Here is a 26,230-nt window from a genome sequence, read left to right on the forward strand (position 1 = left end):
AGGTGTTAGGGGAAGAGAGGTGAAGAATCAGTAGGCTGGAGTTAGGTATTTCACACTGGCATTTTGTTCAGACAGTAGGTGAACATGATCTTGTAGCTAGATTGATTATTTTTCCCCACCTCTACTCCCTCTCCCGTAAGAATTTTTTCTTTATTTAAAAGTGGCTGCAGTGGGTCTTAGTTACAGCGTGTGCGATCTAGTTCCCTGACAATGGATTGAACCCGGGTCCCCTGTATTGGAAGTGCAGACTCTTAGCCGCTGGACCACCAGGGAAGTGCCAGATTGTTGTTTTTTTTTTTTTTTTTTGCATAGGATTGGTCCTTCTTTCATTTCTTTTGGTTTAGTACCTGTTGTTCCATCATCTTTGATATCTGTAATGGTGCCTGGGTGGTGGGGAAGAGTACCAAGGGATTCTTAGGCCTCAAATTCCTTCTCAACTATGAGATGTTTGTAGTATTTTCTGCTACAAAATGTACACCAGGATCCATTGCTTCGGCTTGAAACCATTTCTGGTCAGAGAATTGGGGGAGCCGATTTCTGACATTTCTTTGTCATATGAGGTCTGCTTCTGCTATTGGTCTAAAAACTATTATTTTCCTACTTAATAGTTTTCTTTGGCTAGTCAAAACTTCCACATCTTTCCCTTTCTAAAATATCAATATCTCCTAACTTTGGAGCAAATTGTGAGTGCTATTGTTAACAAGTATCTCATACTGCTTTGAAGTATGGCTTCTTAGCACAGATGTCTTCTTTGCCCTATCCTGTACATTCCTCAGAAAGACGAACCAAACTTTATTCATCTTTGTGACCTCCATAGCAGTAGTTCTCAGCATGTGTTCTGGCTCTACCAGTATCGTTTGGGGCCCTGTTTATAAATGCAGATTCCAGGGGCCCAGCCATAATCAAGTATCCAGGAATGGGGACCAAAAGTCTTCATTTTTAACAACCATCCTGCCCTTCCATTCACTGAAGCTTGGGCAGTCATTCCTGTAGTCATTTGTGTCTGTTCTGTGGACCAGGCAACTAGTTAGAAAAGCAGAATCTTGGGCCCCACACTAGGTCAGCTGAATCACAGTCTACATTTTAATAAATTCCTGTGAGATAATATGCACACTGCTTTACAAGTGCATGCTAGCAGTAAGCTCTCAGTAATTAATCATTGTCTATTGGTTCCTTGATCTGCTTCTCAGATATTCTGCTTTTCTAAAAACAGCCATTACTTTCAGCTTTTCAGAAATGTAGGGAGTGTCTCAGAATTATTCTCCTACATTATTTTCAATAAAAAAAATTACAGGGAAAGTTCATTGTGTCACTAGTTTAAGCACAGACTTTGTGCTTTCCTCCTAAATAAATGCAGAAGTACCTCATAAAATATAATCACAGATCAGTTTCTCATAAGAAAGGGTCTCATTCTTCTCTGCCTGTGTGAGATTCATTCTGGGCCTGGCTGAAAGGCCTCTGCTCCGTCCAAGATGAAGCCAGGTCTTCCCAAAAGCCTGTGTGGCACTTAGCGGTGAGGAGCTTTCAAGGGCCACAGCTTCATCTCAGTGGGAGCAAGCATAAGTGAATCTTGTTTTGGTTGTTTAAGAGCAGAAAACCTTCCTGTGGGCATGGCAGCTTGTTACATTGGTGTTTCCCAAAGGTGTCTGATCAGAAAAATCATCTGTGTTCCTTATTAAAAATTCGGAAGCCAAAGCTTCATCCTCAGGTCAGCTGAATCAATTTCCGGGGGAGAATCCCAGCAACCTATTATTTTGGACACTCTAGACATTCTTGTAATCAGGCATATTTGAGAAACACTGAATTAGGTGATCCTGCCCCAAGCAGATCACCTTCCTGATTATATTTTTTGTCATCCCTTGTGTTTTCTCCGGTATGTTGTACATTGCCCCCAAGAGCTGCTCAGGATTATGGGTTTAGAACTGCAAACCAGAAATGTGAATAAGTACTGCATAATACTGTTTTTCAAAGACTTAAAGATTAATGTAATTTTCTACTACTGTGTTCCTTAAAAACATAAAGATGACAGGTATTGTGAGGATGAAAGACCTGGTAAAACATCAGAAAATACTTGAGGGGTGGGTGGGTTGTGTGTATGGGTAGGAGGCTTAAATATGTGACTTGTCATCTCTTAGAACTCCTTTTCTTTACATTTAACTCTTGAATGCTTTAACCTCAGGTAAATTTTTATTATTATGGCTATGTTAGAGAAATGAGTTGTGCTTTCTTTTCTTATAATTAGATAATTCATGTGCCATCCTTTTGGAACTTTGCTGAAGAAATCTGGTCCTTTCCTCTTAGAGAATAACAAGTTATGTTGACCTGTAGTTTAGGTCTGGTTGCTCAGATGGTAAAGAATCTGCCTGCAATGCACGAGACCTGGGTGCGATCCCTAGATCTGGAAGATCCCCTGGAGAAGAGAATGGCAACTCATTCTAGTATTCTTGCCTGGAAAATCCCATAGACAGAGGAGTCTGGAGGGCTGCAGTTCATGGGGTCACACAGAGTCAGACTTTACTGAGTGATTAACACTTAACGCTAGTTTAGGATAAGAGGGATCCTTGTATCTCAAGCATTAAAACAAGAATTCAGTTCAGTGCAGTTCAGTCTCTCAGTCATGTCTGACTCTTTGTGACCCCATGGACTACAGCACACCAGGCCTCCCTGTCCACCACCAACTCCTGGAGTTTACTCAAACTCATGTCCATTGAGTCAGTGATGCCATCCAACCATCTCATCCTCTGTCATTCCCTTCTCCTCCTGCCTTCAGTCTTTCCCAGTATCAGGGTCTTTTCCAATGAGTCAACTTTTCACATGAGGTGGCCAAAGTATTGGAGTTTCAGCTTCAGCATCAGTCCTTCTAATGAACACTCAGGGCTGATCTTTAGGATGGATTGGTTGGATCTCCTTGCAGTCCAGGGGTCTTCTCCAACACCATAGTTCAGGAGCATCAATTCTTTGGTGCTCGGCCTTCTTTATGGCCCAACTCTCACATCCGTACATGACTACTGGAAAAAACATAGCCTTGACTAGTTGGACCTTTGTTGACGAAGTCATGTCTCTTTTTTAATATGCTGTGGGTTGGTCATAACTTTCCTTCCAAGGAGTAAGCATCTTTTAATGTCATGGCTGCAGTCACCATCCACAGTGATTTTGGAGCCCCCCAAAATAAAGTCAGCTACTGTTTCCACTGTTTCCCCATCTACTTGCCATGAAGTGATGAGACCGGATGCCATGATCTTTGTTTTCTGAATGTTGAGCTTTAAACAAGAATTAATCTAATACTCAATGGTACTGTCATAAAGTCACTGAATCTGTTTTGCTTGTGTAAATCCACTGTTAGGTAATGTTATTTAATTTGGGATTTCAGTGTCTTCTACTTTATTAATCATTTCACAGGTTTAAATTGTTTTTGATAGAAAAGGAGCCCTTTTCTCTTATATTAAGATCCTGACCATTTCTGTGAAATAATTTAAATACTGTCCAGTTGTGGGTCTCCCCCAAGCGAGTGTGTCATCTGTAAGTTTCCAGAAGAAAATTTCAGTCCCTCAGCTTGGGACATTGAGATCCCTAATTGAAGATGGTAGTGATAGGTGAGTAAGGTACAGCATCTGCTCTCAAGGAATGCATAGTTTAATTGGAAAAGACTTAAAGCCTGTGAAACAATTAGAGATGGAATCAGGCATAGGACCTTGCTACAAGCAGTGTATCAGGAGTTGAGCAAAGAAGGAAGTAATGGAGCAGTCACGAAATGCTGCTGCTTCGGTAGAGGAAGGAAACTTGATTTGGGCTTCTAAGTCCAGAAGTGAGCCTTCTACTCATGAATAACTCTACAACAAAAGACCTTTAGTCAGGAGCAAGCAATATATGATGGATATTAAGACGGACCTAGGAGAGCCCAGGGAGGTAGTGTTGCAAAACAGGAAGGAATCACAACTATGAATATTGGAAGGCCGGAGGCTTGGGAATTTTGATGTAATAGGAAGAAACTGCTGCATATTATAGCAGTGCTGATTGTGAGGTTAGATAGAAAACCACTTATTTTGTTTGTGTCTTTTTTTTTTAAATTTAAATTATTTGCTTTAATTGGAAGATAATTACAATATTATGATTTTTGCCATACATAAATGTGAATCAGCCACAGGTATACAAGAATTCCCCCATTCTGAGCCCCTTCCTACCTCCCTCCCCACCCTATCCCTCTGTCTTTTTTTATTTGAATGTGTATCTGATATTCTGTGTTTTAGCATCTTTGAGCCGTAAGATGGCTTTGCAAGTAAAATTGAAAATTTCTGATAATTTAAAATTTTACTGTGTTCTGATGAATGGAATATTCTCTAGCACACATTAAGATGTTTGCCTTAGGGGTTCATCTGAGAGTTATGGGCCGATGTCCCAGCATTGCGTACACTTGGATAGTGTAGAATGGATGAGGCTTGGGGTTAAATATCCATATTCATCTTCCTGGGTTCATAGTGCCTGTGACACCATTTCAGTGAGCAAAGAAATGTATTGCTTGCGGTGTGTAGAGTACACTACACACTAAAAAGATTTCAAATCATTGGCGTACTGTAGCTCAGTAAAAACCAGACTGTCTTTTAATTTTCTGATGACGTTTTATCTTCAATTGTATTTAGAACATTAGGAAATTCTTTCACTAGGCTCCAAATAAGTTACATTTGAATCACTGAGATGTGGCCATTTGGAATGGCCAAGAATTTGATCGAGAAGTTTTGGCACAACAGAACAGCAAAATCTGGAAAGTTGGTTGTATCTTTATTTGGTCTTATTAGAACACAGACTCTGGCACGGGGAGAAATGTTTTGGCTGCGCTTATTTTAGCCCGTGTCCTGGGCTGGCACAGCGGGTTCCAGGGAGATCGCCGACAGGCCAAGTCATGTCCACTATGAAAGAGCCTTCACATGCCCCCAGGTTTTGACAATTTGAGAATTCTTCCTCAATTGGATATGAACAGTTTTGGAACCACCTGAGCTGTTTGAAAGTCACAAAATGGGTAATGTAGAGCTGGTTTCTGGGAAGTGTACTATTTTGTGTTCTTTACAAATACGCTTTATCAGAAATGCATATTTTCATTCACATGTTAAACCTTGAAGAATTGTAAGAAGTTCCTGGAAGTGTGAACAGCAGCCTTTCACCCTGGAGAGTCACTGTTAATAATGAAATATTTGGGGCTTCCCTGGTGGCTTAGTCTGGCTGCCAATGCGGGAGACAGGGATTCGATCCCTGGGTCAGGAAGATCCCCTGGAGTGGGAAATGGCAGCCCACTCCAATTATTCTTGCCTGGAGAATCCCACAGACAGAGGAGCCTGGTGGGCTACGGTCCATGGGGTTACAAAGAGTTGGATATGACTTCGTAACTAAACACCAACAATAAATTTTTTGTGTCTTGCGTCTTAAGTAGTGTATGCGGTTTGTTAATTTTTTTTTTTTTTCTTTTTTTCCTTAATAGCTATTGTTGAAAAACTATTTGGGGTAATGTTTCAAAGTTTTTTTTTGTTTGTTTTGTTTTATTTTGGCTGTGCTGGATTTTTGTTGCCGTGAGGGTTTTTCTCTGGTTGCGGAGAGCAGGGGCTACTCTCTAGATGCAGAGCACATGCTTCTCATTGCAGCGGCTTCTCTCTCGTTGTGGAGCATGGGTTCTAGGCCATGCGGGCTTCGGTAGTTGCGGTTCCCAGGCTCGAAAACACAAGCTCAGTATTTGGGGTGCATGGTCCTCGCCCCTCCACGGCATTTGGGATCCTTCCGGACCAGGGATCGTACTCTCCTGTCCTGCATTGCAGGCAGATTCTTTACCACTCAGTCTCCAGGCAAGCCCCCAAAGTATCTTTCGCTGGCTAACTGAAGTCCTAAGTTCTGCACTTGAATAATTTCATTTTTGAGTATTCTTTTTGCCCTGCCAGCAAAAAATATTACCTGATAGCATTTGAGAGGTTATATTTATCTTACTTAACAAACACTTACATAATGCTGCTTTCTATGTGCTAGGTGCTTTTCTATATACTTTACAAATATTCACTTATTTGATCTTCTTAGCAACCGTATAAAGCAGGTTTTATTCTATTTCCCATTTACCAGTGAGGAAACGGAGGCTCTAATTAGTAATAGGTTGTTCAAGATAGTTTAGCTAATAGCAGTGGAAGCTGGGTTTCACATTCAGGCAGTCTGCCTCCAGAGTTTGCATCCTTGAACACTGTGCTCTGCGGAGTCACTCTTTCTCACAAGGGAAAAAACCCAATGCAAATAGATTCCATCATGACTGTTTTGCTATCAGTTCATCAAATAATTTTACCTGTCAGGAACTCTGGGGCCCATTTACCTTGTTTGGCAATAACAAGTCTGAGAATTCTTTAAATTTGTGGCTTAAGATGACATTCTCCTTTATGACTGTAAATAGAAAACAATTTTTAAAAAGTACTTACAAAAACAAAGAAATGTGTGCTCCATTGGTTTGATTGAGAGGTCCTCAATGGCAAGAACTAGGTGGTGGTCGTCTTTTTTTTTTTTTTAATTTATTTGGCTGTGCCGGGCCTTGGTTGCAGCAGGCAGGATCTTTAGTTGTGTTACGTAGCATCTTTTTAGTTGCAACATGTGGGATCTGGTTCCCTGATCAGGGTTCAAAGCTCAGTCCTCTGCTTTGGGTCTTAGCCACCAGGGAAATCGCTAGGTTTTCCTGACTGGTGTCCTTTGACCCCAGTATGCTTTGACCCAAAGCCTTTCCTTTCCTTCTGCTGTACCTCTGGGATTGGGATTGGGACCTAGAGGTGAACTCTTCCACACCTTCCTTTTGTAAGTAGGGAAATCGAGGCTCAGAGTGGTCATGCCCAAGACCTCAATAGTTAGTTTTGAAGCAGATACGTGACTTAAACTACTAGGCTCAACTTAGTGGTCTTTTCCTTTCACTATGGAAATTGAAAAGTTACAGTGCTATGGGAACCCAACTTAAATACCTAAGAAACTCTAAAATATTTTAGATCCATTTGGAAAGCATATATTATGCTTTTATTAATCTAGGCTATTTCTCAACCTCAAACCTCATCATTTTTTTTCTGACATTTATTACATCTTTCAGTATTTCTAACCAACATATATTGTCCTGCTTGTTACTCATGCTGAGGCTTCTGAGACCTGCATCCCTTTACATAATTATACATAAGTCATGTATGAACTTAATATTGATTTGGTCGAAATGACCACACAGATGGAAAGTAGGTATGATTATAAGTGGTGTTCAAACGAAACAAATATATCCCACTAGAGAGGTAGTTCACATATAGTGGTCTTGGAGATTATAAATCATCTTGTAAATTCATTGACTGTATTTGGAATTGACAGTTCTGTCACTTCGTGGCAAATGGATGGGGAAAGAGTGGCTGACTTTATTTTGGGGGGCTCCAAAATCACTGCAGATGGTGATTGCAGCCATGAAATTAAAAGAAGCTTACTACTTTGAAGGAAAGTTATGACCAACATGGACAGCATATTAAAAAGCAGAGATATTACTTTGCGAACAAAGGTCCATCTAGTCAAGGCTATAGTTTTTCCTGTGGTCATGTATGGATGTGAGAGTTGGACTATAAAGAAAGCCGAGCACAGAAGAATTGAAGCTTTTGAACTGTGGTGTTGGAGAAAACTCCTGAGAGTCCCTTGGACTGCAAGGAGATCCAACCAGTCCATCCTAAAGGAGATCAGTCCTGGGTGTTCATTGGAAGGACTGATGCTGAAGCTGAAACTCCAATACTTTGGCCACCTGATGCGGAGAGCTGACTCATTTGAAAAGACCCTGATGCTGGGAAAGATTGGGGGCAGGAGGAGAAGGGAATGACAGAGGATGAGATGGCTGGATGGCATCACCAACTCAATGGACATGGGTTTGGGTGGACTCTGGGAGTTGGTGATGGACAGGGAGGCCTGGCGTGCTGCGGTTCATGGGGTTGCAAAGAATCGGACATGACTGAGCAACTGAACTGACTGACCACTGGAAAAACTAGGAGGTGATCCAAACTTAAACATTGAAGTTTGCTTTTTTACTGGAAAAATGCATTATTAGCACTGGGCTTTGCAGTAAACTAACTAGTTTATAAATTAGAGAAAGTAGCTGACATAAAATAGATTGTGTTTTTTAAATGACCCAATCAAAAAATGAGCCAAAGAACTAAACACATTGCTCCAAAGAAGACATACAGATGGCTAACAAACACATGATAAGATGCTCAACATCACTCATCAGAGAAATGCAAATCAAAACCACTATGAGGTACCATTTCCCACCGGTCAGAATGGCTATTAAAAAGTCTACAAACAGTAGGTGCTGGAGTGGAGAAAAGGGAACCCTCTTACACTGTTGGGAATGCAAACTAGTTACAGTCACTCTGGAAAATAGTGTGGAGATTCCTTAAAAAACTGGTAATAGAACTGGCATACAACCCAGCAGTCCTACTGCTGGGCATACACACTGAGGAAACCAGAGTTGAAAGAGACACGTGTACCCCAATGTTCATCACAGCACTGTTTAAATAGCTAGGACGTGGAAGCAAGCTAGATGTCCATGGGCAGACAAACAGATAAGAAAGTTGTGGTATATATGCACAATGGAATATTACTCAACTATTAAAAAGAATACATTTGAATCAGTTCTCACGAGGTGGATGAAACTGGAGCCTATTATACAGAGTGAAATTAGTCAGAAACGAAAATGCCAGTACAGTATATACATGGAATTTAGAAAGATGGTAATGACGACCCTACATGCAAGACAGCAAAAGAGACACAGACTTTTGGACTCTGTGGGAAAAGGCGAGGGTGGGATGATTTGAGAGAATAGCATTGAAACATGTATATTACCATATGTGAAATAGATGACCAGTCCAAGTTTGATGCATAAAACAGGGCACTCAAAGCCAGTGCAAGGGGACAACCCAGAGGGATGGGATGGGATGGGGAGGGAGGGAGGGAGGTTCAGGACCAGGGGACACATGTACACCATGGCTGATTTCATGTCAATGTATGGCAAAAACCACCACAATATTGGAAAGTAATTAGCCTCCAATTAAATAAATCAATTAAAAATAGATTGTGTTTTTAAAAATTCTTATTTCAGTTGTGAGGTATTTCACGTACATACCAATATGTGCTGAAATTCTTATGTAGAAACAGGTATGGAAAAGTGGTTGGTTCTTGATGAGTTCACCAAAGCCCTGTTAATATAAATATAGCCTACGAATATATTTTTCTTTTTTTCTTATGACTTTTCTTGGCCACGTGACACAGCTTGTGGGATCTTAGTTTGTCAACCAGGGATCGAACCCATGTCCCCTGCATTGGAAGTGCAGAGTCTGAACCACTGGACCACCAGGGCACAGGCATCAAGCCTGTGCATATGTATTTCTCTGCTTTTCGGAAATCACTGGGCTTGACTCTCCCAAGTTTTTCCCCTGGTGGTAGTTTAAAATATTTTAAATTTAGAAAGATGGTAACAATAACCCTGTGTATGAGACAGCAAAAGAGACACTGATGTATAGATCAGACTTACGGACTCTGTGGGAGAGGGAGAGGGTGGGGAGATTTGGGAGAATAGCATTGAAACATGTATAATATCATGTATGAAATGAGTCTCCAGTCCAGGTTCGATGCACGATACTGGATGCTTGGGGCTGGTGCACTGGGATGACCCAGAGGGAGGGTATGGGGAGGGAGGAGGGAGGAGGGTTCAGGATGGGGAACACAGGTATACCTGTGGCGGATCCATTTTGATATTTGGCAAAACTAATACAATATTGTAAAGTTTAAAAATAAAATTTTTTAAAAAAAGAAAAAAACTGTACTTGCTATTTTTATTTTCCATATTATATGCAATGAATTTTAAATGAGATATGGATACTACAATAGTTTGTGGAGTTCTCTTTATTGTGGCTTTTCCTCGCTGTGTGTGGGTTTGCACAGGTGGCTTGTCAAGGTTTCCTGGTTAGGGAAGCTTGTGTCGGTGTTCTGATGGGTGGAGCTGTATTTCTTCTCTTTGTTCAGTCGCGCTGTGGGGAGGGAGGGAGGGATGCTGCAAATAAGATGTATACAATAAAAGGTAGTGATTAAACAAATCAGGAAAGTTAAAATTAAGTAAAATACACTTAAAAAAAAGTCATATTTCATTCTAATGTCTTTTACAATACTGAATCGTATCAATTAAAAACTTAATAGGAAAAAGATCAGTCTTTTTCTGATAGTGCTTTGAAATGGAAATGTGTATGAATTTGTAACTACCACCTAGCTTCACTGCTTAGTTTTACCGACTGATGTAAATCTCTTGGTTAATGTTTATATAATTACTTATATGTCAAAGTCTTAAAGACGCAGTTCAATTTAACTCAACTGACTTTGAAATAATTTACACACAGTTCTAAGAAGTACATGTAGAAAGATCATTGGTGCCCTTTGCGTGCGTGTGTGCATGCTAAGTTGCTTCGGTCGGGTCCAACTCTTTGCAGTAGCTCTCCGGGCTCCTCTGTCCGTGGGATTCTCCAGGTAAGAACACTGGAGTGGGTTGCCATTTCCTTCTGCAGGGGATCTTCCCAAGCCAAGGATCAAACCCTTGGTTCTTACGTCTCCTGCGTTGGCAGGTGTGTTCTTTACTACTAACTCCACCTGGGAAGCCTGTGCCCTTTGCTTAGTTTTCTCTAATGATAACATATTGTAAAATTATAGCACAATATCACAACCAAGAAATTGAGGTTGGTACGATCCACTCCTTTTGTTTAGATTTCCCCAGTTTTACATGTATGTGTTTTGTTGTATGCAGTTTTATCCCATTTATTATTTCCTTTTTTAAGGGGCAGAAACCTAGGCATGGCTTAGCTAGGTGTATCTAGTTCAGGATCTCTCATGAGGGTGGACTTCTCTAACTTTTTTTTTTTTTTGGCCCTGTGCTGTATACTAGGCCCTTATCTGTTGATAGTGAGTACATGTCCATCTCAAACACCCCAACTATTCCTCCCGTTCCTCTTCCTTCCGTAAACATAAATTCATTCTCCATGTAAGTGCTTCTGTTTTGTAAATACGTTCATTCGTATCATTTTTTAAAAAAGATTCTGCATATAAGTGGTACCATGTGATACTTGTCTTTCTCTGACTTCATTTAGTATAATCTCCAGGTCCATCCATGTTGCTGCAGATGGCCTTATTTCATTCTTTTTAATGACTAATATTCCACTGTATGTATATACACACCACATCTTCTTTTCCCATTCATCTGTCGATGGTGTCTCGGCTATTGTAAACAGTGCCGCAATGAACGCGGGGGCGCTTGTATCCTTTCAAGCCATGGTTTTCTCGTGATACGTACCCAGAAGTGGGATTACTGGATCATATGGTAGTTCTATTCTTACTTTTTTAAGGAGCCTCCATACTTTTCTTCATAGTGGTTGTGCCAATTTACATTCTCATCTGCACTGTAGGAGGGTTCCCTTTTCTCCACACCCTCTCCATTTATTGTTTGTTGACTTTTTGATGGCCATTCTGACTGGTGTGAGGTGACATCTCGTCGTAGTTTTGACTTGCGTTGCTCTAATTCTTAATTAAGATGCTTAATTAATTGAGCATCTTTTCATATGCCCCTTAGCCATCTTATATGTCTTCTTTGGAGAATTGTCTGTTTGAGCCTTCTGCTCATCTTTTGATTGGGTTGTTTGTTTTTTGGATATTGAGCTCTTTGTAAATTCAGAAATTAATCCCTTGTCAGAGATATTGAAAAATACTTTCCTCCCCGGGATAAATCACACTGGATTGTGGTGTATGATCCTTTTAACGTGTTGTTGAGGGGTTTTGCGTCTATGCTCATCAGTGACCCTGGCCTGTAATTTTCTTTTTTTGTGTGGTGTCTTTGTCTGGTTTTGATATCAGAGTGATGGTGGCCTCATAGAATGAGTTGGAGAGTATTCCCTCCTCTGCAGTTTTTGGAAGAGTTCCAGAAGGATAGGTGTTACCTCTTCTCTAAATGTTTGATAGAATTCATCTATGAAGGCTTTTGGTCCTAGAGGTTAGTTTTTTGGAAGTTTTTAAGTCGATTGGTCTGTTTGTATTTTCTATTTCTTTCTGTTTCAGTCTTGGGCGATTGTACCTTTTTAAGAATTTGTCTTATTTCTTTTAGGTTATCCATTTTATTGGCATATAGTTGCTTGCAGTAGTCTCTTATCCTTTGTATTTCTGTGGTGTCTGTTGTAACTTCTCTGTTTTCATTTCTAATTTTATTGGCTTGAGCCCTCTCCCAACTAACCTTATAACTAAAGCAACTAAGAGAAAGAAGAACAAATAAAACCCAAAGTTAGTAGAAGGCAAGAAATCATAAAGGTCAGAGCAGAAATAAACGAAGTGGAGACGAGGAAAACGATAGAACAGACAATGAAACTAAAAACTGGTTCTTTGAAAGATAAAATTGATAAACCACAAGACAGGTTTCCCTAGGGCTGCAGCCATCTGACTACTCGGGTAGAGCTGGAGAATCGGCTTCTAGGATGGCTTGCTGGCATGCATGGCTTTTGGTCCATCGCCATGTGCTCCACGCAGAGCTTCTTACAATCATCGTGGTACCCGGCTTCACTGAGTGAATGATTCGGGAGTCCTCTCCTGAGGAAGCCATAGTGCCTTTTTTGACCCGGTTGTTAGAAGTCTCTTCAGCCACATTCTCTTCATTAGGAGTGAGTCGCGAAGTGAAGCCTGCACTGACGGGCAAAGGAATTAAGTTCTGTGTTACAAATGGAGGGAGATCAGAGATTGGATGTAATTTTAAATTGCCACATGTGAGATTACTTGAATTGTCTCCGTTTTCCAGGTGAGGAAATTTGTGCCTGGAGAAGGTAAGTGACTGGTCCGAGGTGTGTAGCTAGGTGGAGAAGTGGGGCTTAAATGACAGCAGCCTGGCTCCTCATGAATCCTTTTTTTTTCCCCCCTTCTTCTGTCTATTTGTGTGTTGTTTTTACTGTGTGTGCTTTAATGCCCAGAGACCTTAATCTTTGGAAGTGAAAGTGAAACTTTACTGCTCGGAGACCATAACCCGTTGAGTGCATGTTGAAAAGTCATACTGACTTGACTTCTTCATAATCATCCATATCTGGATATTTATGATTTATTTTGCTCTGTAATGCCTCCCTCCTGGTAGAATACTAGCATCTATTGCTACCTACTGGGATGCTCACCACTGTCATTTTGAAGGCGTGCTGACCTGGCAGCAAAGAATTTAAAGGTGTATATTGGGTAGTTTCCTATGACTAAACATTGGGAAGCAAACCTTTTCTCCACAGCTTTCAGCTTTTTATTTCTGTAATCCTCACACTTTCTGTAGCTGTTGGAACTATGGTGCATTGTGGTTCTAACAACTACAGAAAGTGTGAAAATCACAGAATTGCAAAATGGCACCACCAACTCAGCAGACGTGAGCTTGAGCAAATTCCGGGAGATGGTGAAGGACAGGGAAGCTTGGCAGGCTGTGGTCCATGGGGTCGCGGAGTCGGACACGACTGAGCAGCTGAACAACAATGGCGCTTTGTGAGCTGAAGTTGACAGTGAGTGGGTCAGGCTCCTCAGATGGAGTTTGTTACTGATATCAAAGCAATAAATGCATTAGACCCTGCGTAGTTTTAGTACCGTAATCTGCTCCTGTGAATTTTTTTCTGGTTACTTTTAAGTGACCATAAAGAACTCTGTGCTATCTGGGGTAGTTTTCCTGTGTAGTGTGGGAGAGGTAAAATGACTTTTTTTTTTTTAATTTAAACAGAATTGCTTTGTAAAATAACAATCACAATCACCAAAGCTATGCTAAAAGAGGTTTTAGAATTTTGATTATATATCTTCATATTTTCTGCTTCTATTTCATTTCGTTAGGCCATGGAAAAGTCTATATTAGGGGTAGCCCAAGGGATCTTTTTGACATATAAATTTGCGTACTCTATAGGATTGGAAAAAACCTTAAATGTAAATGCACTTTGAGCTTCCCTGATGGCTCAGTGGTAAAGAATCTGCATGCCAAGCAGGAGACACAAGAGTGTGGGTTTGATCCCTGGTTTGGGCAGATCCCCTGGAGAAGGAAATGGCAACCCACTCCAGTATTCTTGCCTGGGAAATCCCATGGAAAGAGGGGCCTGGTGGGCTACAGTTCATGGAGTCACAAAGAGTCAGACATGACTGAGCATACACACACACCACTACATTTTAGAGCATTACTAATGCACGCTTCAGGAGAAGGCAATGGCACCCCACTCCAGTACTCTTGCCTGGAAACTCCCATGGATGGAGCAGCCTGGTAGGCTGCAGTCTATGGGGTCGCTAAGAGTCAGACACGACTGAGCGACTTCACTTTCACTTTTCACTTTCAAGCATTGGAGAAGGAAATGGCAACCCACTCCAGTGTTCTTGCCTGGAGAATCCCAGGGACGGGGGAGCCTGGTGGGCTGCCGTCTATGGGGTCACACAGAGTCGGACACGACTGAAGTGACTTAGCAGCAGGAGCAGCAGCAATGCACACTTCTGTTTATAACATACTGTGTTAATGTATCCATATAAAAATCTTCATGTTTAAATGACATAAGCAGTGCAGTGTAATTGAAGGAAGAGTGGATTTCCATGGGCTAACCAGTATTAAAACAGGATAAACCATCAGAAGTTAACTAAAGGAACTTAGAGAAGCCAGGGTGGGGTGTTTAAAGGGTAAAGCTTCCTGCCTTTTTAAGCAACTTCCTGTTGACCTCTGAGGACTTGACAACCATATATTGTATTTGACAGCACTCGGTGAATTTCTTAATAATGAGGTTAAGTTCTCACATGCACACACACAGATATCTAGTTTCCCATCTAGGCTAATTCAGATCCTAAATTCCTGATTTGCCTCTGGTACCCACCTCTCTTTGTGTGACAGCACTCAGTGAACTTCTTAGTAATGAGGCAAAGTGCTTACATGTCCAGACCTATATGCTTGGGCAGTTTCAAACCCTTGAAAGTCTTGATTTTTTTATCCGCTTAAAAATACGGGACTTTCCTATTGGTCCAGTGGTTAAGACTTTGCCTTAATGTGGGGGGTGCCAGTTTGATTCCTGTTGAGGATCTAAGATTCCCACGTGCCTCCTGGCCAGAAAACCAAAACAGAAAACAGAAGCAATATTGTAGCAGATTCAATATAGACTTATAAAAAATGGTCCACATTAGAAAAAAACAACAACAGATGCGAGAGAGGGCCTAGATAAGACTTTGATGTTAAGAAGTCCTATCAAGGTTAGATAGAGATTGAGATCATCTGATTATAAAGTGACATCGGGTTGGACTGGGAAAAGTTCTTCCAGAACAACAGTAGAAGCATGGTGTTCGTCGTGCTAACTTGGAACCCCCGCCCCCTGTCCTCATTCTGAGCCCTGTACATAAAAGTTTTTGAAACGTGGCATTTCTCTTCCATGTGTTTCCCTGAGTCTTCCTCCTTTCCCTGATAACTTGGTGGTTTAGTTGCTTAGTCGTGTCTGACTCCTTGCGACCCCATGGACTGTACCCCACCAGGCTCCTCTGTCCATGGAATTCTCCAGGCAAGAATACTGGAGTGGGTTGCCATTTCCTTCTCCATCCCTGATACTTAACGGAAACTTTATCACCTTGGCAAAATGACCCTGGTTTCCATGAACCCCAAACAAAAGTATAAATTTGGTTATACAGATCGGTTCAGTCGCTTGGTAATGTCCAACTCTTTGTGACCCAGTGCACTGCAGCATGCCAGGCGTTGCTATCTATCACCAACTCCTGGAGCTTGCTCAAACTCATGTCCATCAGGTTGGTGATGCCATCCAGCCATCTTATTGAATAGCTCTTAGAGGGCCAGGACAAGTGGATCCCTCAAAACTAGGGAGGTGCACATCATGGGTAATGACGTGACTTTTTTCTTTAGAAAGGATAGAACAGTCCTTCATTTAAAACTAAAACAAACGTGGGAGTCCTTAACAACAGCATTTATCCTATGGTTAGTCGGTCCTTGGTGTCTGTAGCAATGTGGCGTCATGAACCAATGCATACTTTCCCAGGGCTAGAAAAGCAGCAAATCTTTAGGTTCAGTAGGTGGCCATCGTCAGGAACAAGGAACTTGACCACCTGTTCCGTCTTGAAGCCAATGCGAAGAAGAAACTGGAGCTTGACCAAAGGCTGGTTAGTTTCTTCTGAGCTGCAACCAGAATTAAATGCCTGGCAGACCATTTAATGATTGTGGTCATCCATTTTTGTGGTGGCAAGATGCAAATGGGAAATCTTGCAGGCCAGCCAAGCCTTCTTTGGAACTGAGAGGATGGGCAGTCCTCGGTGTGGTTCAGTCTTGCAATTTGGTTTTTCAGCTTGTGCTTGTAGAATAAGCAGAGGACTCAATTCATTTAGACTTTATTTAAAAAGAATAAAATAATTTAACCAGTGTGTAAAACTGAGAAGGCTCTGGGACACACAGCTCCCCCGTCCCAACCTTATGTGTATAAGCAACCCAGCTCTGTGGAATTTACACTGCTACTCATGAGTGGAGCTCTTTTCAACTTCTCTGTCCCTGAAACTATGTTTATTTCATCATCTCGGAAGAGATAAGTCACTTCCTTAGATGTTGGAAAGTGAGTGATCCCTCTTTTCTCGTTCGAGTGAGAAGTAAGTTGATCACAAAGCAAGAACACTCCTTTGGCTGTAGTTAGGGTAGACCCTCCTGCTCTGAGGACCTTGAGCCATCAGTGTCCCTTTTTGGGTGAGATTGTAGTTTTAGACTAAGTACGAAGAAGCACTCACTCGTCATCAGATCTTGAAAAGTGAAGTTAGTTAATATGAATGTATATTTCTACTAGATGAAGGTTGTACCTGTAGAGCAAGCGCAGGCAGATGAGGATTTCTAATGACAAAAGTGAATGGGAGTTTATGCTTATAAAATGCTTAAATACCAGATTATATAAATATAAAAATGAAAGTTCTCTTCAGTCACCTTCCCTCTCCACTCAGTGAAGAATCTGCCTGCAATGCAGGTTTAATCCCTGGGTCGGGAAGAGCCCCTGGAGAAAGAAGTGGCAACCCACTCCGGTTCTCATGCCTGGAGAATTCCATGGACAGAGGAGCCTGGCAGGCTACAGTCCATGGGATCGCAGAGAGTCAGACACGACTGAGCAACTAACTTTCACTTTCAGTGTGGTATACAGTCTTTAAAAACTTAAAAAAAAAAAGCATGTACTAATTTATAAAAACACTAAAAGAATTACTGGGATTATGAGCAATTTCTGGTGCTTTTTAAAACTTAATAATCAGAAACTTTGTTCTCTATCAGTGGATAAAGATAGCTACTTACCCAGTTTAAATGTGCAAGAATTTGAGAATTTTCTCAAACTTTTTGTGAATTACTTACTTTTGTTGAAATTGAACTTATTTACACAAACTTAAGGATGTTTCAGTCATCAGTTGTAAGAAATGTGATTTTTTTTTTTTTACTATTTTCCATATATTGATTCTATATTGATATTCTATCCTTGTTAATAGGTTCATAGTCCTGAATTTTTTGTGTTTTATGACTTTTTAGGTCTGTTTTGATTTGTCTGTTTTTCCTTGTCATTTTTTGACCTTTTTTTTCCTCATTCCTCTTTTTCATCTAATTTTGATCCCTTATGCTGTTATCTCTTCTGCATTTTTGTCAGATGAGTATTTATCATTTGATGTTTTAACTAATACTATATCATCACCTCATTTTGTTTGCCATGTCATCACTAGAAGTGTTGACTTTCTGGTGTTTCCCCTGAATACACAATGTTATCCTGTCGATTTCTAAAATCAAGGGAAATTTTTATATCATGTACCTATGGACTGCTGTTACACACTACCCCAAAACAGCACTTTCAGACTCTAAAATGCCCACTGTAGGATCTTACCTGTGAATCCACTTGGCATGTGTCAAAAGTTAGTTATTCCAAAGAATGATTTAAACTTCCAGCACATTTTAAAGCTGCTTTTGGAGTCTGTCTGTGTGAGAACTTGGATAGGTGGAGAGAAAGTTTGCAGATGATAGATGATCATTGAAGCAGTCCTGTGGGTTTTAGAATGTTTCAGATGAGAGATTATACACAGTTATTTGTGAGTCATCAGAAAATGAAAAGTTGCCTTTCCCAATCCTATGAATGTAAGAGGAACCTCGAGAGGTCAGCTCAGAGCAGCTGGAGATGATGACGAAAATCTTTTTTTATAAACAATTAAAACTTACACAGAAAATGCCATAGTCTTTGGACACAGTGTTTATTGGATGTGACTGCTGAAAAGTGTGCGTGACTATTCTCTACTGTGTATTGAAATTAATAAGCATTTGTCTGTTGGTTTTTATTTTAATGTCTAGATTTTGTTGTTGTTGTTTAGTTGCTATGTCATTGTCTCTTTGCAACCCCATGGACTGTAACCTGCCAGGCTCCTCTGTCCTTGGGGTTTCTCAAGCAAAAATGCTGGAGTGGGTTGCTATTTCCTTCTCCAGGGGCTCTTCCCGACCCAGGATCAAACTCGAGTCTCCTGCATTGGCAGGTGGGTCTTTACCACTGAGCCACCTGGGGAGCCCAATGTCTAGATTACCTGTGGGTAATTATCTTATAAGATAATGTGTGTTCTTTATTAAAGGAAGGGCCTTTCTATCCAAGAAAGCCCAAGACTCACACAATGACTGTACTTCTTGAATTTATTAAATTGGAAGTCAGTCACTGAAATGTGGCTTCTGTGTCCTCATGGAAGCTGGCAGTGCCATTTCAGAACACACAGTGAGTTTCATCCGGAATCTGACTGTGGGCTCCACAGGAATGGTTGGTCAGGGCTGAGTCAAGAAGGCCCTGGCTCTTACTGACAGGATGATTTCTCCTGGCGTTTGTTCTTTCAGTCCTGTTGGGGGAGAAGTGAAGTTGGAGGTACATCCGCAGAATCCATTAGCGTCCCTTTGGGATAGAGCTGTCAACAGCTTCACGTCTCGAACGTCTATGAGGCATGTTGTGTCCTTGACGAAGAAATGTGTTTCCCCGTGTGTCTGATAAAGTAAACATCCGCAGTGCCAAAGGCGGAGTGCCAGGCACATCTGTGTCCATAGACAATGCTGTTGAATTAAGGGCCGACCTGGAAAATGACTGACCTGCCACAGAGTTCACGCGGCGTCATTCACTTGTTCTTTGGGGGCACTTTTATTGCGTATTTGATCGTGGATTTACATGTCTTTTAAACTTCGAGCTCACTGGGTTCTAATTGGTTACTCTGAATGAGCTAAGCTTTCTCTTGTTGCCGTGACAGTTAAGCTCCCTGCAAGCAAGTATCATATCTAACCTTGGTGATCTACATAGACACACAGCAAAGGCAAAACTTAAAAATGCTTTGCTGTTTAATGACTCAGATAAAATGAGTGGTGCTAAGAAAAGTAGAGAAACTGAAATCTTTTTTTATTTTTATTTTTTTAAATATTTACTTTTATTTGTTTATTTGGCTGCACTGGGTCTTAGTTGCGGCAGGTGGGATCTAGCTCCCTGACCAGGGATCGAACCTGGGACCCTGCACTGGGAGCGGGAAACTGGACCACCAGGGAAGTCCCTAAAATGTTTAAAGCATCCCCATGACTCTAGGTTCCAGTCACCGTAGATAAGTATGAATTAGACACTCACCCGACTCATTAAGTTTTTGTTCTTAACTTAATGAAGTTTCTTAGTCTGGGGAGGTCTAGAAAGGATTCAGAGCACATCAATTCCAAAATTTGGATTTAAAAGACCTTTAATTGTTGTCATAATTCCATAACCTAGGTATTTAAGATCTATTTCTCCTACTCAGTCTATCTGTCCCATCAGAGGAGGGATCAGCTTTTCAGTGAGTGGTATCTTGGCAGGTTTCTGAGAAAATAACGGGCTTCACTGACCTCTAGGAAATGTAGTTTATGTCCATGTGTAAATAAAATGCCAGACATCTTAGTTGCCTCTAATTTGATGAACAACAACGAAAAGCAAGTGGCTTGAGTGAGTGGCGAACTTCAGCTTAATAGGAGGTCACTGTTTGTTTGTTTGTTTTTTTAATGTATAACCCTTTGCTGTTGAAATATTAAGTTAATCTTCTAATTTTTGAAATACTTAAAGTTTTCTCTATGAACTTTGCAATTTTTATTGATACAAATTTTGACATTATATATGGTTTTCTAAATATAGAGCAAAGTAATAAAAAACAATCTAGGCTATTGTCAACCTAACAATAAACTATAAGAGTTGCTTATTATAGAAAGATAGAAAATATAAATAAGCTCATAAAAAACAGTAAAGTCATTTATTAGGACTTCCCCCGTGGTCCAGAGGTTAAGACTCCGTGCTTCCATTGCAGAGGGCATGAGTTTGACCCCTGGTCCCAGAACTAAGATCCCACTTGCCACAGAGTGCAACCGCCACCACCCCCCTACCCCCAAATTGCTTGTTAAGCATATATATCCTATAAGGTATTTTTACTCCCTTTTGTATACATACATGTGTTGGCTTTTTGCTTTATAGAATAAAACTGAATGTACTTTTTCCCTGAACATGTTTTTTATTGGTTGCATAGTAATATATTCAATGGGTGTAGATAAACCTTAATTTATATCAAGTAGTATTTTGTTGATAACTCCCAGATTTCCAGTTTTTTTTTGGGGGGGGGGGATAAATTGTTTGCAACTTTCTAAAGCCTCTTTCTTTAGAATGGTGCTATAAATGGTAGCTCATTTCCTGAGTGAACTCCCAGGTCCTAACTGATACCTATCACATGGCTAAGCTTCCCAGCTGGACAAACGGTGCTCCAGTGTTTAAAACACAGCATCTGCTTATCATTATTTCCATGGCAATCTCTATAATAATTCGGTCAGCACCCGGCATAGTGCCAGTCACAATGGGCACTGAACAAAATATGAATGAGTGGAGTCTGGAATTCCCTCTGTCCAGGTTGTCCTGGCCAGGGCAGCCAAGTAGAACAGATGGTGTTCACTTTCTGGAATGTGGGGAGGGGGTGTGGGTCGCAGGGAGGCCACACGGGGTAGCAGGATCCCTTTGACCGTGTTTTTGGCAGTTGTCAGTAATTCAGTCTTAGCAGCTTTGATAAAGAAAGTTCTTTAGAGTACTCCCCTGGCAATCCAGTGGCCAAGACTCTGTACTTCCACTGCAGAAGGCACAGGTTCGATCCTCAGTCAGGGAAGTAAGATCCCACGTGCTGCATAGGCAAGAAAAAAATAAACAAAAAACCCATTTCTTTGGAAAGAGTGTTTATTACTGGCAAAGTTGAGAGAGAAGGGAGAGACAAAAGGTATATTGAACAACAAACTTGACCTTGATTGAAATTTATAAAACACTATACACAACAGCGACAGAATATACATCTGTTTTACATTCAATATTTATCTTGTTCTAGACCACAAAACAGGGAATTGAAGAGGGTAGTTTCTTAAAAGTTTGAAACTGAAAGTCGCTCAGTGTGTCCAACTCTTTGCAACCCCATGGACTATACAGTCCATGGAATTCTTCAGGCTAGAATACTGGAGTGGGTCGCCTTTCCCTTCTCCAGGGGATCTTCCCAACCCAGGTATAGAACCAAAGTCTCCTGCATTGCAGGTGGATTCTTTACCAGCTGAGCCACAAGGGAAGCCCAAGAATACTGGAGGTGGTTATCCTATCCCTGCTCCAGCAGATCTTCCCAACCCAGGGATAGAATCCAAGTCTCCTACATCGCAATTGGATTCTTTACCAACTGAGCTATCAGGGAAGCCCTTTTTTTAAAAAGCATTTTTAAAAAATGTTTTAACCATATTCCTACCATATCATGTAGCTATTCCATTTCTAGCTAATTATCCAAAAAGAAAGCATAGGTCCATACAAAGACTTGTACACACTGATACCTGAATTTTCATAGTCATTTTGTTTGTAAAAACCAGAAACTAGGGATAACTTGTATGTCTTATAGTGAATGGATAAATGAACTGTGATGTATTCGTACCACAGAATACTGCTCAGAAACAAAAATAGCCTTTTGAGATGTGCAGCAACGTAGATGAATCTCAAAATAATTATGTTAAAGTAAAAGAAGTTGGACAAAAAAGGGCACATACTTTATGGCTCCATTTGTATAAAACTTCAGAACATGCATACTCATCTATAGTGACAGATGAGTGATTGCCTAAGGATAAAGACTGAAGGAAGATTACAGAGCATGAAACAAGGAAACATCACAGGGGTGTGATGAGTTTGTTCATTACCTTGATTGTTATGAAAACAATATTGGTTTCATAGGTTAAACATAATGTCAAAACTTGTAAACAAGATGTTTAGTTATATGTCAATTATATTTCAGTAAAGCTGCTTAAAATATAAATAAATGATAGGCATTCATGATTCCATGACTGTTTACTTCATCATAATGTTTATTATATACTTTCATGTAAATGGCAGGACATTTTTCCATATACTTTGCTGGATCAGCAAAAGGGTCCTGCTTGCTGCTTTGTGGTTCTTCAAGCCAGAATCAATGGAAAGTGTTAGGATTCTAGAAAATATTCTATTTCTCACAGAGGAAAAATCTTCCATAGTTGTACATGGTTTACAATTAAGCACTGGTTTTTTCCTTTGAGTAGTAACTCACTTTCAGTTTTCACATTCATGCATTGGAGAAGGAAATGGCAAACCACTCCAGTGTTCTTGCCTGGAGAATCCCAGGGACAGAGGAGCCTGGTGGGCTGCCGTCTATGGGGTCGCACAGAGTCGGACACGACTGAAGCGACTTGGCAGCATCAGCAGCAACTTGACTTCTAATGAGGAACTCAATCATGGCATATCAGCTTGAGTAGACAAGAGGAATAGAAAATGTGAAAGTGAAATTGAACTCATAAAGACAGAATGGAATGGTTAATACCTGGAACTGGAGGGTGAGGAAAATGGGGAGATGATGGTCTAAGGTTACACACTTCAGTTAGAAATTGAATAAGTTTTGGAGAACCTAATGCACGGTACTGTATTATAGGTGTACTTGAAGGTTACTGAGAGTAGATCTTACATGTTTTCACCACAGAGAAAGATATGGTAGTTATGTGATTTGATGGCAGTGACGTAGCTCAAAGCTAGGGGAGTAGGGGACAGAGTAAAGGCTCGCAAAACAGACATTATTTCTTTCCTTTTTTTCGTGGCTGAGTAATATTCTGTTGTATGTATGTACCTTTTTCATACAGAGTTTAGTCAGAGAAAGACAAGTATTGTGTATCACTTACGTAGAATCTAAAAAATGGTACAAACGAACTTTTTTATAAAACAGTCACAGATCTAGAAAACAAACCTATGGTTACCAAGAGGGAAAGCGGGTGGGAAGGATAAATAGGGAGATCGGGATTGACATATACACACTACTATAAGAAGTGATAAAATAAAAAATAGATAACTGATAGATAACTGACTCAATAATAGCACAGGAAACTCTCCTCAATACTCGGTAATGGCCTGTATGAGAAAAGAATCAAAAGCAGTGGATATATGTATGTATATAACTGATTCACTTTGATGTACAGCAGAAACTAACCCAACATTGTAAATCTAGTATACCCCAATAAAATTCTTTCAAAACTTTTTTAAAGGTAAAAAATGTGTATATGTATGTCTTAGTAAGTTTCAAATAAAGTTTTTAAAAACACACTAAGTAGAAACAAATTGTGGTGATGATAATTCAGTGGTGACTACTTGCGATTCATGGGGTTCTCAAGGCAAAAATACTGAAGTGGTTTGCCGTTCCGTTCTCCAGGGGACCACGTTTTGTCAGAACTCTCCGCCAAGACCCGTCCGTCTTGGGTGGCCCTACACGGCACGCCGTAGTTTCATTGAGTTAGACAAGGCTGTGGACCGTGTTTGGACCACTTGCCAGTTGAGTTAAGACCATATTCCTGTGCTGATGACTTGCTGGCTCTGTGGTTTGAGCCCCCATTTCCCGTTGAGTTGCGGCTGGCCCTTCTCCCAGAACGCACTCTGCTATCCCCCTCTTCATTAACTGGTTGATGCTTTTTTCTGCCTGTGCTTTGGCCCACTTCAGCCTTTATATACCTATGCGGTAAATTCCTGCCTGTCCTTGAAGGACATTCCATGCAGACACCAGCATACTCTGAGTAAACATACTCTGATCCTCCCAGCTGGAAATTTCCCTGCGTTCTGTGTTTCGGCACACATTAATACATATTTTGTACCCTGGGCCTTATGGGTATGTATAGGTTGGCCACATCTGCCATGCTTTTCCGGAACTGAACAGATACAGGGCTAGTCATTTGGCTACTGTTGATACGTAGATACATTTCAGTTGTTCAATAAACTTCTTCACTTACTAAAATTGCTGTAACTATTAATGCCGATGAAGGAAGCAATGACAAGACAAGCAGAAGGAAACAAAAATTGTTTTGGGACTTCCCTGGCAGTCCAGTAGTTAAAATTTCATACCTCCAATGCAGGGGCCCTGGGTTTGATTCCCTGGTCAGGGAACTTAAGATCCCACATGCCACAAGGCAAGGATAGGAATTTTTAAAAATAAAAAAATATAGAAAAACTTTTTTTCCCAGAGGTTCAAGAGCGAGGGGACATACATATAACTATGGCTGATTCATGTTGATGTTTGGCAGAAACCAACACAATATTGTAAAGCAATTATCCTGCAATTAAAAATAATTTACGTTAAAAAATTGTTTTTTCAATTGTGTTTTTGAACCACATGTGTATTCCTTTGTTCACAGCAGAGGGGTGGTAGATTTACTGTCCTCATGACACTTTTTTCCCCCCCCTTAAGCTAACATTTTAATTATGGACCCTCTCTTGCCCTCATAGTCTTAGAACCAGGCAATGGCAAGGAAAAGAGAGGTCACTTTGTAAATTTACATTGGCTAGAAGTGATCCACTCTGATAATTCACACAGAACTATTTAAGAGTTGGCTTAAGAGCATCTTAACATTAGTCACTGTGTCATAAAAAGAGCACGAATTAGGTCGGAGTTGTGGAATATCTGAAGAAACATGTTTTTTTGGATTTCAAGTGAGCTGTTCTGTGACTGTCCCCTCCTTGATCACTTCTTATATTTATTTTCCAGGTCCGGACTCTTTTTGTCAGCGGTCTCCCTCTGGACATCAAACCTCGGGAGCTATATCTGCTTTTCAGACCATTTAAGGTACCTTTTCTATCTTTTAGAACTCATAAAAGGAGACAGAAAGTGGGTCTGTCTGGAGAAAGAGATGAAATGTTTGAGAAACGCCTATTTTTTAAAGTGGTTAGTGAGTAAGAAGATTTAACAACTCAGTTCTAATATACAGTCTCACTTTGGATATACTGAAATGGCCTTTTGTCCTCCCAGCCGCTAATCTCGAGAAGCTAATCTGTCCTAATTTAAAACAGCCTCAGTTTCCTCCCTGTGTATTCTCTGCCAATTGAGGGTATTTTGAGTACAGATCACCCCAGATACCATCAGTGACTTACCATGTATTATCTCAAACGCAGAAGTATAAGTCAAGCCCTACCCCTAGGAGGTTCCTTATTAGCTGAAATACTGCTGTTCATACAATTCCTAGGAGACATAATAGGTTAAATAAGCTTTTATGAACTTGACAAGGAACCTAAAACCATTATTTTTTCGTTGGCAAAATGTCCAGCGTTGCTGAAACAGTAGAACAGAATTTTAAAGAACTGCTTGGCAAGAGTTGAGGGACGTCTTCCCCGGTGCTTTGTGAGTGCTTAGTATCTCAGTGTGTCTAACTCTTCGCAACCCTATGGACTATAGCCCACCAGGCTCCTCTGCCCATGGAACTTTCCGGCAAGAATACCAGAGTGGGTTGCCCGCCCTTCTTCCAAACCCAGGGACCGAACCTGCATCCCTTATGTCTCCTATGTTGCCCAGCAGATTCTTTACCACTGTGCCACCTGGTGAAATATTTAATACAGGTTGTCTGTCCATTGTGATTATCAAGATAAATTTACTTTAGAGATCGTTAATGTTGGGATTGAAAATTTAACAGGAAAATTGAACTAAGGCTGAAATAACCGTGCTGCACAGAGAAACCTTGAAAGTTAGCCTTTGGAGGGTCAGGGACAGCTGGGATTGGGCATAGTGTGGGCTGGAGGCCTTGGCCCTGAAGGAGCGATCCTGCACGTCAGGGCAGATTCAGGGCCTGTGTCTGAGCTGGTCCCGTCGGCTGAGAACATGTCAGCAGCAGTGT

At 40.8% G+C, this 26,230-nt stretch overlaps 1 protein-coding gene across 5 annotated transcripts in view; it reads left to right on the forward strand.

The window, feature by feature from the left end:
- Positions 1 to 26,230, forward strand: part of RBPMS (RNA binding protein, mRNA processing factor) — a 202,743-nt gene that overhangs the window by 56,813 nt on the left and 119,700 nt on the right. For all 5 annotated transcript variants that reach the window (XM_019953434.2, XM_070781332.1, XM_019953431.2 and 2 more), the window contains exon 2: positions 25,111 to 25,188. In XM_019953434.2, the coding sequence (XP_019808993.1) occupies positions 25,111 to 25,188 (78 nt within the window). The remainder of the gene's footprint in view (positions 1 to 25,110; positions 25,189 to 26,230) is intronic.

The sequence above is a fragment of the Bos indicus genome, chromosome 27, assembly GCF_029378745.1.
Source record: "Bos indicus isolate NIAB-ARS_2022 breed Sahiwal x Tharparkar chromosome 27, NIAB-ARS_B.indTharparkar_mat_pri_1.0, whole genome shotgun sequence".
NCBI classification, from domain to species: domain Eukaryota; kingdom Metazoa; phylum Chordata; class Mammalia; order Artiodactyla; family Bovidae; genus Bos; species Bos indicus.